The 15,738-nt window shown below is 31.6% G+C and overlaps 2 protein-coding genes across 9 annotated transcripts in view; both read left to right on the forward strand.

Annotated features, from left to right (window-relative positions):
* LOC147074894 (ferric reductase 1) overlaps positions 1-2,514 on the forward strand; it is a 98,499-nt gene extending 95,985 nt beyond the window's left edge. For all 3 annotated transcript variants that reach the window (XM_085943149.1, XM_085943148.1, XM_085943147.1), the window contains exon 18: positions 1,188-2,514. In XM_085943149.1, coding sequence (XP_085799275.1) covers positions 1,188-1,349 — 162 coding nt within the window. In that variant the 3' untranslated portion in view covers positions 1,350-2,514. The remainder of the gene's footprint in view (positions 1-1,187) is intronic.
* Positions 2,515-10,324: 7,810 nt separating this feature from the next.
* The window catches only part of Mgat1 (alpha-1,3-mannosyl-glycoprotein 2-beta-N-acetylglucosaminyltransferase), an 82,522-nt gene continuing 77,108 nt past the window's right edge, over positions 10,325-15,738 (forward strand). For 2 of the 6 annotated variants that reach the window (XR_015070073.1, XM_085943152.1), the window contains exons 1-2: positions 10,339-10,462; positions 13,043-13,494. Coding sequence is in view for 3 of the 6 variants with exons in the window: in XM_085943152.1 (XP_085799278.1) it covers positions 13,212-13,494 (283 nt within the window). In the remaining 3 variants the exon portion in view is untranslated. Of the gene's footprint in view, positions 10,618-13,042; positions 13,495-15,738 lie in introns of all 6 variants that reach the window. The other 4 variants (XM_085943150.1, XM_085943151.1, XR_015070071.1 and 1 more) reach the window with 4 other exon arrangements.

Below are 15,738 nucleotides of genomic sequence, written 5' to 3' on the forward strand. Positions count from 1 at the left end.
AAATTGTATGTGATTGTTCATCTCAATAATGCTGATTCTTTGTATAAAAATACAAACAGTAAAGCTAGGGCTAGGCAAACTAGTTAATTCCCACGATAGTATCTTGGGTCCTGGATTCGAATCACGGTTCTGACAAAATTCACGTGTGGTTTTTCATCGTGTATTTGGTGTTCGAGTATTGACCTAATAGGTTGAGCAAGTGGGTAACGTCCACTTCTCAGCTTCACTTCATACTATAAATTAGACTCAATCTTTATACGTCAAAGGTTTTCTTCAACATCTTTGTGCCCATCCACCATATCATCTTCTGTACAGTATGGCTTTACAATACTCTGTACAACCGATGGTTAGATATTTTTAATATTAATTGAAGTTGTACTTTTGAATATGTGAGGCGTCTAATTCCAAAAAGCGATAAGTCCACATTTGGTCAAAATCGAGGAAAAAATACGCACGTATTCTTTGTATAATTTTACACAATATGTATTGATCTATAAATTCCAAAATGTGCCATAACCCTACAAAAAAAAATATTTTAAGTTTCGATTTATTACAAAAAGCGCCAAGTCCGTGTTTCATAATATTTAAAGCTTGGTTGATTTTGCGCATGTTTAAGTCAACCAATAAGGGAACGTTCAATATTGAAAAGGGCGTCTATCATGCTGTAGCATCTGGTAAACTCATGACAGTGCCACGGAAATATATGCCTTATGCGGAATAAATTAAAAAGTGAGGTACAAGTAGCGCTACATCCAATTTTATTTTGCCTGTATTTATTACATTTAAGAGTTTATCGGCTGAAACAAATTGCCATTTGGTTCTAATTTCAACATAGAATACAACCGAAAAAATAATCTCACGTTAAAACAAATAATTGAAGCTTGAACAGCTGAAACATAAAAACGTTGTTTCCCGAAAATATTGAATTGTGGACTTGTCGCTTTTTGTAATTAGACGCCTCATGTATTTATCGATTAATAAACTTTTCTAGCTATTTTTCGATAACAAATTTACCTAGAGACATCACCTTAAGAGGCGGCTAGAGTACACTTCCATTTTCAGTAATAATTGTCAGTCTTTTGAGAGAACTTTCCCAGAGAACATGTCAGTTAAAACTGTATTTTTTTTAAATATGTGGCCAACCTAAGTTATTATTAAAAATTCATCTTATCTGCATTCGATTTCAGCACTCCGGATTCAGAAAACTTCTGTTGGGAATCACCCTGACTGTGATCATCCTCTTTGTGATCGCGTTGGTGTGCATCATCTGCTTGGCCCCTATCGAGAAGACCTACGACGACGTCTCCAAAGCCATCTCGGGGGCCATGGGAAGCAACGACAAGAACTAAGACTAATATAATCTTGAAACCGAGTCCGAACAAATCATTTTGAACTTTACAATAATGCGGTACATATTGTATAAAGTTAGTTTCCACAAAATGATTTCATAATATGTAATTTACTTAATGATATTGAAAGATTTTAATTATAAAATCTTACCAAATCGACATTGAACTGCTAACATCAACTAACTCTATAAAAGTAAATTTTACGGTATGATGATAAATTCATTTTGTGATTAATAAATATTTTCAATACCATTTTTTATTAATTTTTAAAATAGCGATTGATTAAAAATTTTATGTTACATGGTATGTGACGGTTGGTGGTCAAAATGCATTTTTGATTAAAATTTATTTCCTTATAAAAATGGATCCTTTACGATGTTATATAAACAGAAAAATATTGTAAAATCTAAATATACCTAGTAAATTACGATATACAAAAGGAAAATTTTATACAAAGACCACACACAGCCTCTAAAATTATTAAAATGTTTTTATTTATTGTAAAGCAATTTTACTTAGGCTTGGTGAGTTTTTACTGAAAAGAGATGGGTGTCATGACGAAAAACACCACAATTTATTAACATAATATGTGACAATAACAACAGTCATTGTGTCGTAAAATTCTTTTAATTAGATAGGTACCATATTCCGCTTATTATTCATCTTATTATATTGAATGTTATTAATTTGTAAGTATTATAGAGGTTTTACACATGTTCAGATTAATTGTAGCGAATATGAATCATAGACAATTTTATATGCATACTAAACTTTGTCACGACAATAAATACATTTTTTACACGTAACAATAGTATTGCTGACAATGAATCTACGCATTTGTAAAGTCCATATTAGGATATCCATCAAAATCGAAAGGACAGAGCACGTATTACTGGATGTTTTGCACATTTTAGTCACAAGCTTACATCAGATTTTGTTCGTTTGGGCTCGGTTTATCGGTGCTATTAAATAGCATAAATTAAACATAGTATTATCATTATTATTTAAATATCTCTGTTAAAGCCTTCATCTTCCAAACTATCCTCTCACCACTCACTTCATAGTGTTATAAGTGCTAAGAATTAATTATATTTTATGACATCATCACGATAATGTAAGAAAATGATATTATTTCTAAAGATCTGGTAATCGTAATATTTAACGATATGTCAAAAGTCATTATGCAAGCTGACCTTTCTGACCTGAATTTTCATCGAAATAGATATCTTAATTATTATAGGTTGGTATGAGTGCATGTAAATAAGATTGTATGTATGTATTTACATTACCATTATTAATTGTTCACAATTAGTTGACAACTTGTATTAGTAGAGAATATCTGAATCGTCATTAATTATATATTTTATATAATTATTGATACCTATATCTATACAAACATTACCACCTTTCATTATAATGACATTTAATTTTGACAATGAAAATAGTATTAAATTTGACAGTTGTCTTTTGTTAAAATTCTACATCCGTAAAATTACAAATTTTATTCACAGATGTCAGCAGATAAGAATAATTATTGTAATGTAGCCGATAACTGAACAATAAAATTTACAGATTTCATTATTTTATAAAAACTAATGATAAATTAAATTTATATGACGTAGATTCTTTTTAAGATCAAAATAATGTTTTTTGTATTATATAAATAAAAAAGAGTAAGTACATATTATTGTCAAATATTTATATAATTTTTACTGTCTTCGGAAGTTAAAAAAGGTGCCTTAGTGATGAGCTTTTTGAAATTAGTTTTTATATAATATTATAATTAATTATTACAGTACCATGTTTTTAATTTCCATACAAAACTTCTATAAGACTCAAATATATTTATTTTAAATTCTAAAACCATAATAATATTATTTTACAAGATATCTTATTATTTATTTTAATTGATCTGACTCGATGGAAAGTGATTTTTGTACTTTTTCTTTAAATAATTAGAATTAACTTAGCGTTAAGTTGATTTGTTAATGTATAGTTTTAAATTAATGTTTCATAACAAAATGTAGAAGATATTTAATAATAACTATTGTTGTTTTCACGTTGCTAAAAAGATATTATGTATGTATGAAGTTTTATAAATGTAACTAAGTACCTATTAATGTCACTGACGGTTGTATTTAGTATTAACTTTCTATGTATGCTTACAAACCCAGAATGCAAGAGTCTTTATTCCATTATACCCACCGCGAGTGGAATGTGTTGTGCCGGGATTATTGTGTTGTCATTATTACCTTGTTGTTGCCTATCGTAACCACGGTAGAAACAACTCAATAATCTTGTCTTGATATATTGTACTCTCAGTGAGTACACTGGAATAAAGGTGCAGGTTTAGTCAATATTATGTCAAACAGTGAAAAATAAAAATGGCAACCGTTTTACTTACAATGAGAGAGATACCTTTAAAAATAAATTGTCATTTAGGAGTTTCATTTTCATTTTTATTCTGACAAATTAATGTATTAAGATGGCTATTCAATTATCATTCCTTACATAACTTTGACATACTAACTTTACCTTGCATTAATAAAAAAATATTAGCGTGCATCGCGGACGCAGGCGTATGTTTGATCATGGAATATGTTTTGACGGAATTCATGGTTATGTTACGCCTCACACTTCATGCACATGCGCGTTGTATCCTGCTAATAAATTTGGACCTTTGGCTTTCTAACGGGATATCATTTGTCACTGTCCGCTGATTAATTACTGTATTATAGCTTGCTTAATAGTTATTCTATACTACCGTAATCGTGACCTTGCAATTTGGAATAGGTTTTTTTGAATTATTTGATGAAATCAGCCAATCAGGCGCCTGGTATTTACTAATAAATTGATAATGAGTGCGTATACACACAAATCTTGTCACTGTGTACAATTGCAAAGTTACGTGGAGGATATTCTAACTCCAAGATGGCACCCCATATGGGAACGATCTGAAAGACGTATTATATGTTTAAAACAAAGCATTATATGTTAATTAACGGATTGTTTCATAAAAAGTGAATTTTTCTTTTTATTGTTAGACTCTAGAATAAATAATAATATTATATCTATCTACTTAACAATGGCAACACCATTTCGCGAGTGGAGAACTACAAGGTTCTAAGTGTTTGTCCTTGGAGAAACAAAAGTAACAATGAGGTAGCTTAGAATACTACTTCTTTGTTGGGTTTGTTTTTTCAAGGACGAACACTTAGAACCTTGGAGTATTAGGGTCACGATTATCAAAATTTCAATGGATATAATTTGAACTCTTTGTTTTTAATTTTAATGACTAATACTAGATACCTAGTAAAAATAATGATTTGATTTATTCCGTTAAATGATAGATATCCTAAGTATATGTACCTATATTTGGTTTGTTATGCCCACAATGTTTTGTTATCTTAAATAATAATAAATATCATTTCTTTAGGAATTGACAGCATTGCACAAGAACCAACGAGAAACATTCTGTAATCACTTTGTAAATACAACTTTGGTGACTAATCAATGTTATCTGTAAATAAAGAAAATGTTCAATATTGTATGTATTACTTACAGAGATGATACAAAAAATTATAAAAGGTTTTGAATGGAATAAAATTGACAGACACAATATATTATAGGTGTATTATTTTATACTTCAGTGAAGCGGCAAATAATTTTCAGCAATACGTGGGACGTAATTTCGCTTGCATTGCCAGTCGGAGAGCGATAGTCGACCTGTGAGCACGTCTATTTGTTTTGTTATGGAGTCGGAGGAATTAATTTTTAAATTGTGTAAAGATGACTAAAAAACGTTACGTATTTACTCGAAAAACAAAACATGTCAATGAATATATTATTATTATTACTTAAATAATAATAAACATAACATTAAATGGACGCATGTTGAATTTTTATGAAAATTATGTTTTGTTCGTCACACTTCGTTTGCACAATCTGCGCGTCGCGTAGTCACAATCGTTTTAGACCATGCCTCAGCTGAAGTATAGCCTTAATAAAATGGTATGTATATAGGAAATGGGTGCTCTATACATTTTCACAATTTTATCATCAATCTGGGTTAACCCGGTACTAGATGAAGACAACTCTAAGCTGATTCCACTCCTCTCAGATGTGTATGTTGCATTACCACATATTTCCACAGAACATAATTAGGTCTACCTTCCGGATGTTTTCTACCTCTTGGATACCACTGCATGGAAAAAGGCTACAGCCCAGCTCTGATGTATGTATAATTACATCAAACATCCATCAATAGGCACTTGTCCCAGAATGTGGATACATAAAATAATGATGTGAGTATTTATTACGAACCAGGAAGCTATCCAGGAGTTTTCAAAATATGGGCACCTAATACTGTGTGACAGTGAACCTTAGCTGGCTCGCACATTTACACTCGTCTCGTCTGCGACATGTCGAATACGTCGATGTGACGTAATCATTATTCACAAAACACACGTTACCAAATGGAGCTCTGCACATTGGTGGAATGCGACATTTTAGTTTGAAAAAGGCATCTGGTGTCGCTAGCAATAAATTGCACGCGACTCGGGCTGCAAGTCGCTCGCCGTCAACCACCGTCAGTGTTGCAATTGCACCTGCACAAACCGCTACGAGTCAGCCATTTTAATCGACACAGGTCACCATATTTCTTACAAATATTTTGTCCAAGAGATTGAAATCATAATTATAGGTGCATAATATGATTAGGTATGCAAGGAGAGATCACTTCAGAGAAGATTTCTGCGCTCAATACATAAAACTCACTGTTCTGACATCTGATGGCATTTCTGTTTGGCGTTTGGCAGCAACAATGCAGACACAGCAGCCATAGAGCACAGGAGCTATGAATTTTATCAAGAGTCTAGCAGAAATTATAAAAATAATTACAAGATAAAAAGAACTTTTTAAATACAACGTTTTTAAATTTTCTGTTGAATGCTCAATATGCTCAAACTTGTACTTGATAGGAAGTAAATAAAAAACAAACAAATATAGAAATACTGAATACTGAAATGTCATTTTGATTTCCATAGCAATACACGTATATATTAATAATTTAGTTGCTAGATCACGCACTTAGCAACCAATAATAGTGGATTGGATTACGGATTTGTTCCGAAATAACTTATACTAATACAAAACAGAATTAACTGAAAATGAATTCAATTCTACTTAAAGATGGCTGAAAGTATTAAAAGAATGCATTGGCATCGTGTTCTGATATATTCTAAAAGTTTCAAATGTCTAGCTAGTCGGGAAGTTAGTCAAAAATCGATTGCAAGATTTCTACCGGATAAACAACCACCGGACCGGAAACCAACCGGAAAATAGGATTACCTGCCTCAACAAATTTTTAATGTAGATGAGACTGGACTATGAAAAAAATGCCAGATCGGTCATATATATCCCAACTATAAAAATCTATGCCGGGTTTTAAGGTGTCTAAAGATAGGCTAACACTTTTACTTGGTGGAAATGCTGCTGGGGATTGCAAAGTCAAGTCACTTTTAATTTGCCACAGCGAAAACCCAAGGGCATTTAAGAATATTTCCTAATCTTCACTAAGTACGTCTGATTTGAAAATCCAATCGAAAAGCATGGATGACTCAAAAAAAGTTTGAAAAAGTCATATTAGGTAGAAGAATATTGCAAAGAAATTAGTCTACCATTTAAGATTTTCTTGTTAGTTGATAATACACCAGGCCATCCGGCTTGTGGCTCAAATCCTCATCCTCAAAATTCCTTGGACTGGCCGGATGGTGGCTGACCTCTGTTAGGGAATGGCATTTAATAAGAACACAAATTAGATTTGTTTTAGGATTTCACCTAGTTATTAACAAATCCTTATTACAGTATAATATTATACTATATTGTATACCTAGTAAATAAAATAAAATAGATTAGTCAAGTGATACTGTAAGTAGTGCTACTATGAATATTTTTAGTGACAAAATAAATTGCAAAACATATTAATTATAATATAATGTAATGTACCTAATTCACATTTTTGAAACTGTTTTAATTAATCACAATCTATCTCATTCAATTTTTTTTAGATCAAAGATACCTACCTCTCGATAAATATATTTTTTTAAACTGTCATAAGTAGGTATTTCATTTTATTATTTTACCTACAATAATTACAATAAAGTATTGAAGAGTGTTTGAATTTTTTTTATAAATCACAAATCTAAAACAAATTCACAATTCGGGGGTCTAGGATCATAAGAGCGAAACTACAAAAATGGCTGTTTTGAGTTAAATATTACATTGTCTTGCTAGAACGCAGTTCTATCATATGTACAAAGATGAAACTCGTACGTATAGCGGTTTGCCAGATATTACTCGACGTATCTACAAATCCACATGGAATTTTAATGTCATATGGGTGAATATCCTCTTACACCTGTGTGACTCTGACATTAATGCCGATTAATCAAGGACACTTCGGCGTAAGCGGCGTTTCGCCTTTATGTCACTGACATAAAGTTTAATTTATGGAAATTTCGTAATTTTTAGCTTGGCGTAAGTTGTCATTTTGACATATTAAGTAAACACTTGTTATCGGTTTATATATTTTGCATATCAACAATGTTTTGGAGAGTACCTAATGATTGTGGAGATGTTTAAACAGAATCAACGTACAAGCATGCGAAGTAAGTACTTAATTATGTATGTACTTATATTTAAGTTATGTTATTTCGACTCCTAACCGGTCAAATTATTTTTAAATGTACTTAATTTGATTAAATATTTATATACTTACAGCATCATTATAAATCATGTTTTCGCAGATCGAAATACAGAATTGAAAGACGAAGAACTGAATGTTTTCAACTCAAATCATGCACCAGATAATGCACCGACTAATGATTATATTTTCAAGAAGAATAACTTTGATACACAGTTAAGCTTAATGAAATATCATAATACTCGTAGCTTGCTCATTTGTTCAGATATGGCTTTCCATAGCTAGCTATCCACTAGTTTATTGTATTAAAAATACGATTTTTTTTTCTCAGACATGCATATTATCATCTCAGGAGCTACTTCGTGGTTGCAGAGCTCAAGATAATATTTTCGAGAGTTTCTTCCTGATACACTAACAGGATGGCCAGCAAAATGACTAATGGAAAATAATTCAGAATATTCACTCATCATAAAAGACAGAATTGAACTCTATTAGGTATTATGTAAGTAATTAATATTTTATATTTTTTTTAGAAAACTGGACTCAAAATATCTGCCTTTTGTCCACAACATCCCAGAATTTACTTCGTGGTTGAATAGTTAAACAGGATTTTTTGAAGAGATTGTACCTGAGCCATTACAAGGACATTCGGAACCATTATTATTGTCAGTGGAAAATATATCAGAACCTACGCATGAACCACCATTATATGCTGAATTTAACCATGGTATATCAGCATCTCAGGAATTACTACGTGTTTGAATAGCTCAACCGGTTTTTTTGAAGAATTTAAAGGATGCCCAAAATAAATTACAATAAGAAATAATGTCGGTGATGTCCGATAATGTTCAATTCAGAAATAAGATTGTTTTCTTGATGGGTTGAATAGTAAACGAAAACGTATTGCTAAGCCCTAGGAATGGAAAAGAAATAAACATGTAACTAATAGACAAAACGGAAAGTCATAATATGTTTCAGTTACAGGTAAGCAAATCGAGTTATTTAAAGCCCAAAGACTGTTCTAAATGTCCCAGAAAGTGCAATGAGAATTTTACCGAAACAGTACGGCAGACAATGTTGAATTCATTATTAAATTTGGTCTTTAGGCGATATTGAAAAACAAAGACCGGATGGTGCCACAAGATGCTCATTGTAAAACATAGTCATTTCCAAAAATTCCGATAGTTAAACAATAATGTTCTTTGAATCCGGGCACTCGCAAATGAAATGAGATTCCGTTCATGCAAGAATCGAAAACCAAAGCATTTGGATATAAATACTATCCATCTGCATGGTACTCTGCTGTTCAGATGACACACAAAAATACAATGTAACTAAGATGATCAACAAGATTTTCTTGATTTTTCTGAATTACAAAAATGCATATTAAAGAATAAAAAGATTGGTGCGGATGGAGATAATATGTGTAGATATAGATAATATTATAGTGTTATATGATTCATATGAATTGATACGGATGGAGAAAATATGGATTTTACGAGCCATTCAAAATGCTCCAAGTCATACGAAAAGAAACCAGAATAATAATATTAACCATTCATCTTCTCGACTCCAGCCTAAATGTAACGCAACACTTTCCCTCTCTGCGAAAAAGATATCAATGGGCATTATTCAGGAACAATATCATTATTTTTACAATTCTTTAATGTTGTCAAATCTTGAAAATAATTAAGAAAACATTGATGAAGAAGTTGCATAACAAAATTATGTACCTATATAGTTAGATTTAGGAATAGAATTTGATCAAAGATATTTCACCTATGTTTTGTATTATCTATATTGTATTAAGAACAATTAATATTTAGCAGTAACCTTATTTGAAAATATTTTGAGAGACAAAAGGGCGAATGTCTCCCATTAATTATATTTTATTTTTTTCCAATCTAACTAATGTCTAAAATGACGATATTGATGCTCTACATTACTCTTATGAATATGTTACAACAGCTTTAATTTATTATTTTGGTATTTTTACAGTGTGAAATTGTTTTTTTAACAATAAAAACTATTTTACCATTTATCTCAGTACAGTGTTTTTGTAGTTTCGCCCTTATGATCCTAGACCCCCGAATAATTGGTCTGATGACAAATTATTCAATTAGCAGTTTTTGCAGAAAAATATACTTGGGTACCTAGGTATCTATGAGTCCAATCTCTTTTGATAAAGCTATTAATTTTGCCCACTTTTCATACAATGTACTAAAATTTATATAGATGCCAACACTGTAGTTTTACGTTATTTTATAATATGGCAATACTTTATAATCAAAAATGGCCGTGGATGTTTTTATTTTGACGTGACGTCTACGAGTTGTCAGTGAAGTGTGAAAATCCATATGGCCGCGTCAGACACTCGTTAAAACGGCACACGTCAATTAAATAAACATCGGTGGCGCTTTATTTACTTTCCCATTTCTAAATTTTAGTCATTTGTGATGTGATTGCGGTTATTAATTGTCGTGTTTTAGGTTATAAACCGTTCGAGTCGTGTCAAATTTTAGCTCTAAGACACTTAATTACCGTAAACTGTTGCAGTTTAAACAGGTTTTGATTTAAATTTGGTGCAGTGTAAATATACTGTGTTAATTGAATTCAATTTAGATTCCGATACACTGCTAATTTATGCTAATTATTTATTATCTTCAGTGCCTACTAAAACCATTTTTAATTTGTTTTACACACATATTATAAGTAATATGTAGGTGCTAAAAGAATTCGCTCTTATCTCTATGGTGTAGTTTTTAGTAATCGCCCGCCTTTTATTCGCGCATTCTAATTTTAAAAATGATCAATTTGTAATGATTGAGTTATCTTCTATGTTATGTTATGACACATCGACATTTTCCGAAATTTTAGTATATGTAGATAAATAGTTACATATATCTGTTTTTTCGTATAATTATTACCTACCGCTATGCATAATATATAATATTATGTTAATAGAGATAATACTATGAATATCATTACTGGACAAGGTTAGCCTGTTAACCAAGTTGATGTCAACTATATTTTAATTGTTTGTATTTTAGTATGTCAACACAACTAGAATGTCCATAATACTAAATTATGGCTATTTATCCCTACCTATGTAGGTATCTAGTTAGTGATATTTGCTGATGGTGCCCAATGGCATTTTAATTGAAAAGTAGGTGTAATTAGGTCTCAATATAGATATGATGTACATATCAATTCACTTCAATAACAGTGGAGCGTATCACAAAGCTAAGGCAGTTCACACACAGAGAATTAATGCACATCAACTCAAAATTTTAATGGAATCTACCACATTCAATAATACCTAACTTACATACAGATCTTCGTTGCCAGATAATTATTTTACCAAATTGGGATTTTTACCATGTGAAATAAAAATAATCAGGATTTCGGAGCACAAAACAGCCTAAAAACGCAATATTTCTATAATATCAATCATAAATGACACAACACAAACTACAAAACTCTAACTATCAAAATAATAATATTAAAAGGTTAGCAGTGTTTGTGTTACCACAATCACTGCTAACCTTTAATTACCACATTTAAATAACACGTTAAATATATCTAATGGCCAATGACTCAAAACGCGCCATAGCATGCTAATTATGTCGAATGGCCACCTAATCGTTATGCGCCGGGCGCATCTTTAGCTTCTTATGTATTAAACAATGTTTTTTCACGACACTCACCTATTTGCACTTGGCTAGCACATGAGTAGGTATATCATGTTGAATTGAACAAATAATTCCGATTTTATCAACTCAATAGAACATTTTGTTGAATGTAGTTAAGCAGAAAACATCCAAGCCACAATTTTACAAACTGAGAAAAACGCATTTGAAATTTTGAAGCAACAAATTAACATTTAGTATGACTTATCTTTTTTAGATTGAATTTGTAATTTAAATACTTACATGGAATTATAGTGCATATTAATTGATTATTAGATTTTTGAAAAACATACTATTTTAAAAGTTATTAAGTGTATTTCTGGTTGGACGTTTTCGCCATATTAAAATATTGATGTTTTTGAAGCATTATACGTAATAAAATGAAAATTATCAATTTGTGGGTTGGACGTTTTCTGCTTAACTACATCCAATTTTAAATTCATCTGAGAAAATACCCGTTTGGTACTTATAGCAATTAGATGTTAGTATGCTTAAAATAAATGAAATTAGCTTGAAATTAATTTTAGTCTCTTATTTCGCGAATAACTGATGCCATTTCTGTGCAGCTGAGTCTTTGAAATTTTTTGTAATCACATCAATAGAAGGTTTCAGCGCCAAATATAATACCAACACGGTGCACGTGTGCATCATGCATCCATCACATTCATTTGTCTTAACCTAAACGTCTTATTTGTATTTGTTGAATAATCGTGAATTTAACTGTCCCCGCGCAAGGCGCGCACCCGAAGACGAATAAACAGGATTTTGTTTGTGTTTTTGTATAACAGACTTTCGGTTTTAACGGACACCCCTTCACCCACATTAGTTCAAGGTTCCACTGTACTTAAATCTAATAAGAGTAAAAATTTGAAATTCTCTTCAAATTAACTTGCAATGCGAAGTGATTACATGTAAATTGTACGTATTACATTTACCGTAGCACAGTTCGCCATGAGCTTTTTTATTGGAAAGAGATGAAAAACTTACGTGTTGTTCGTGGAGCATTGCAAACAATAATGTTCCAATTTAAACCTAACCTAACAGATAATCCAGTATATCGGCTATTTTCATTTGCTGCTGGCTTCCTGTAAACCGACAAGAATCGTGTTTTATTTAGACATTGATTTTATCTTGGTACTATACGACCTAAAGAAGTTGGACGGTCTTTAATATACTTATGACTGCATATGTAGGTACAAATTTCCGGACACGATGCGAAGTAACTTGTAGCTAACCTAATTAGTAGACCAGAGGTACTTTGTTAGTTCATTTTCATAAAATTCAACGTCTTTGTTATTTAGACCTGTTTTTCAAGTTTTTAAAACTTACTTTATTTTTAAGGATATGCCCGTGAAACAAGTGAACATTATATTATAAGATGTGAAAAAAAATCCGATATATTTTTACAAAATGAACAGTGACCAATTATGTTGTAATATATCTCTATGGGATATCATTGCATAATCGAACATGCGTCTAAACGTGAAAAAGGCTATAGGGGTGGGCGTAGTCTGCCTGCTCCTGTGGATGGCTTTCACGTACGTGTCGTTCGCCAACAGCCCCCTGGGCTCCAAGCAAGATGGCCGTCCCGTGGATTGGCGGGAAAAGAATCTGTATGAGCGAGTGGAAAAGCTGGAGAATGCGCTTGGATCCCAGCTGGATGAAAACAAGGAGATGCTGCTCAATATTAAAAAGATGATCAACGATAAGAAGGCGATTGCTAAACAGAAGGAGATCGAAGAGGTTAAGAAAGGTAAAAACATGTTAATTAATTTCATTGATGCATTCCACGTAGTTTTATTCAATGTGTATATTCATACGGAGTGATATTTGCTTATTCCAACTGTGCACCATGAAAATTCATACAATATACAATATTATTGTATTTACTATGTACATTAAAAATCTCTATCAGCCAGAGCTTACCACAATAACAAGGAAATACCTTTACAGAAAAATAAACTATATGCGTGACTGATTGAATGATATAAAAATATATGGTATCAGTGTTTCCCAAATTTACAACATACTCGAGCACCTTTAGAGATATCCTGCATGCATTTAATGCAAATAACGTCACAATAACTTTCATAAATATAAATATAATGACAGCTACCCCACAAACGACTACCATCGCCGAGTGACTTACGCGTTGACATATAATGTTGTGGGTCCCAGGTTCGGATCCTGGGTCTGGCAAATATACATATCGACTGCTTAATCTGTTAACCACCTAACCAACCGACCAAAAATGAGATTTTGATGGCATTTTGTTGTAAGGCATGTTTTCTATGCTCACACAAAATTTCATACTTCTAAACCTATGAATAAATGTGTTATCGTTTTTCACACAAAACAGCCAACTGCAGGTGCCAAATTTCCAATATCGTAAATGGGACAAGTCCGCTATTTATATAAATTTTCTTAATATATAAAAAAGGAAGCTAAAATAGTGTATTAATTCATAGTGCAGCTTATTTGTAAAAAAAAAGTGTATTTTTTCTGGAATTTGGAATTTTTTCTCCTTGAACAATTTTCCCAAATGGAGTTAGTCAGTTTGCAGATTAAGTAGTAGATATTGTTTTTCAATTTGTGTTTTGAGTCGGAGTATGGACTTAATAGGTTGAGCAAGTGGCTAACATCCTTCTCGTTATACAAACCTCTATTCTGTGGAGGCCCACATGATCTTATTAGGATCAGACATGGCCAAAAAAAGTCACGCGCAATAGAATGTTGACTCCAAAGTCAAAATTCTTACGCATTATTTGAAATTCATTTTTCGGAAATGTGAAAACTGCACAATATAAATAATATGATAATTGAACAGTTGAGTAAGTACTGTAAATTTTAAATAATTTAATTGTTTCTTTATCAGTATTTTAATTATAAATGCACACACCACAGATAAGGCGAGTTAGAATAGTTCAGCATTCAGCTGATAACTGGTATTCCTGACATTATTTTTATTTATTATCGAAATATTAACATGCTCCCCGTGAGCATTAACAATATTATTCATGAAATTTTCCATTCATTAATCGATTAAATTCTTACAAGTCATTCATTTCATTTTGGTTTGTGTTTCCCTAGATAATCGGTACCAATACAATATTGCTTTGTCGAAACTTTATTCGTTACTTATTTCTTTTTCAGGCTATCATTTAAGTTTCAATGTTTCGGCACCTGTGGTGCCACCGTTTATATACATTATATTTATATCCATTTATATACATTAGTTATTAGTTCTTATTTATTTGAAATCAGTTGACTAGTACATAGCCGAACTTATTTAAATATGTACTTCTACTCGAGGACCTGACATATCATGGGATATATTAATATTTTCACAAAGTGAATGACTCAATGAGATACCTAAGTAAATGAGAATGAATTTACTTATCACCAAAAGTTTTAAAACCGCTTAATCCTATGGAATGAGTCATATAATTGGTAGGGAAAGGGGTCACATCGAAAAAGATCCGTTGTTTTTATCTCAAAGTTGTCAAAATTCAACGAGCTTTATTCATTGAAGGGATATTCATATGCTATACAACAAAAAATTGCAGCAATAAAATATAAAATTTGATGTATAGACTTTTGGACATAATAAATTATTAAAAACCTATCTTTTTATTATTTCTACGTTTGCGAAATTCAATAAAAAATATGTTTTCATTTTTTCTATTGCATCATATAATGTGTATGCTTCGAAAGAGTAAACATGGATATCTTGTACCTAACCTTTTGAATGTGCTCTTTAATGCAAAAAGATACAGAACCGCTGCAATAAGGTGACGATTTCAAAAAAGTTTGTTAATCCGTCACGTTGAGAGGTACTTGATTGTTTCCACATTAAATGTGTAGCGACTGTAGCGCTATCTTTTGTGGCTTGGCCAATCACATTGATTCAACAATAGTAGCTTGTCACAAAGGATGTAACAAAAACAATTAATTTTGACAATAGAGCTCAATGTTGATTTTAACAAAAGATTAGAAA

Source organism: Rhyacophila brunnea, unplaced genomic scaffold (genome assembly GCF_057557595.1).
Source record: "Rhyacophila brunnea isolate RB1 unplaced genomic scaffold, BYU_Rbru_1.0 scaffold_15, whole genome shotgun sequence".
Classification (NCBI taxonomy): domain Eukaryota; kingdom Metazoa; phylum Arthropoda; class Insecta; order Trichoptera; family Rhyacophilidae; genus Rhyacophila; species Rhyacophila brunnea.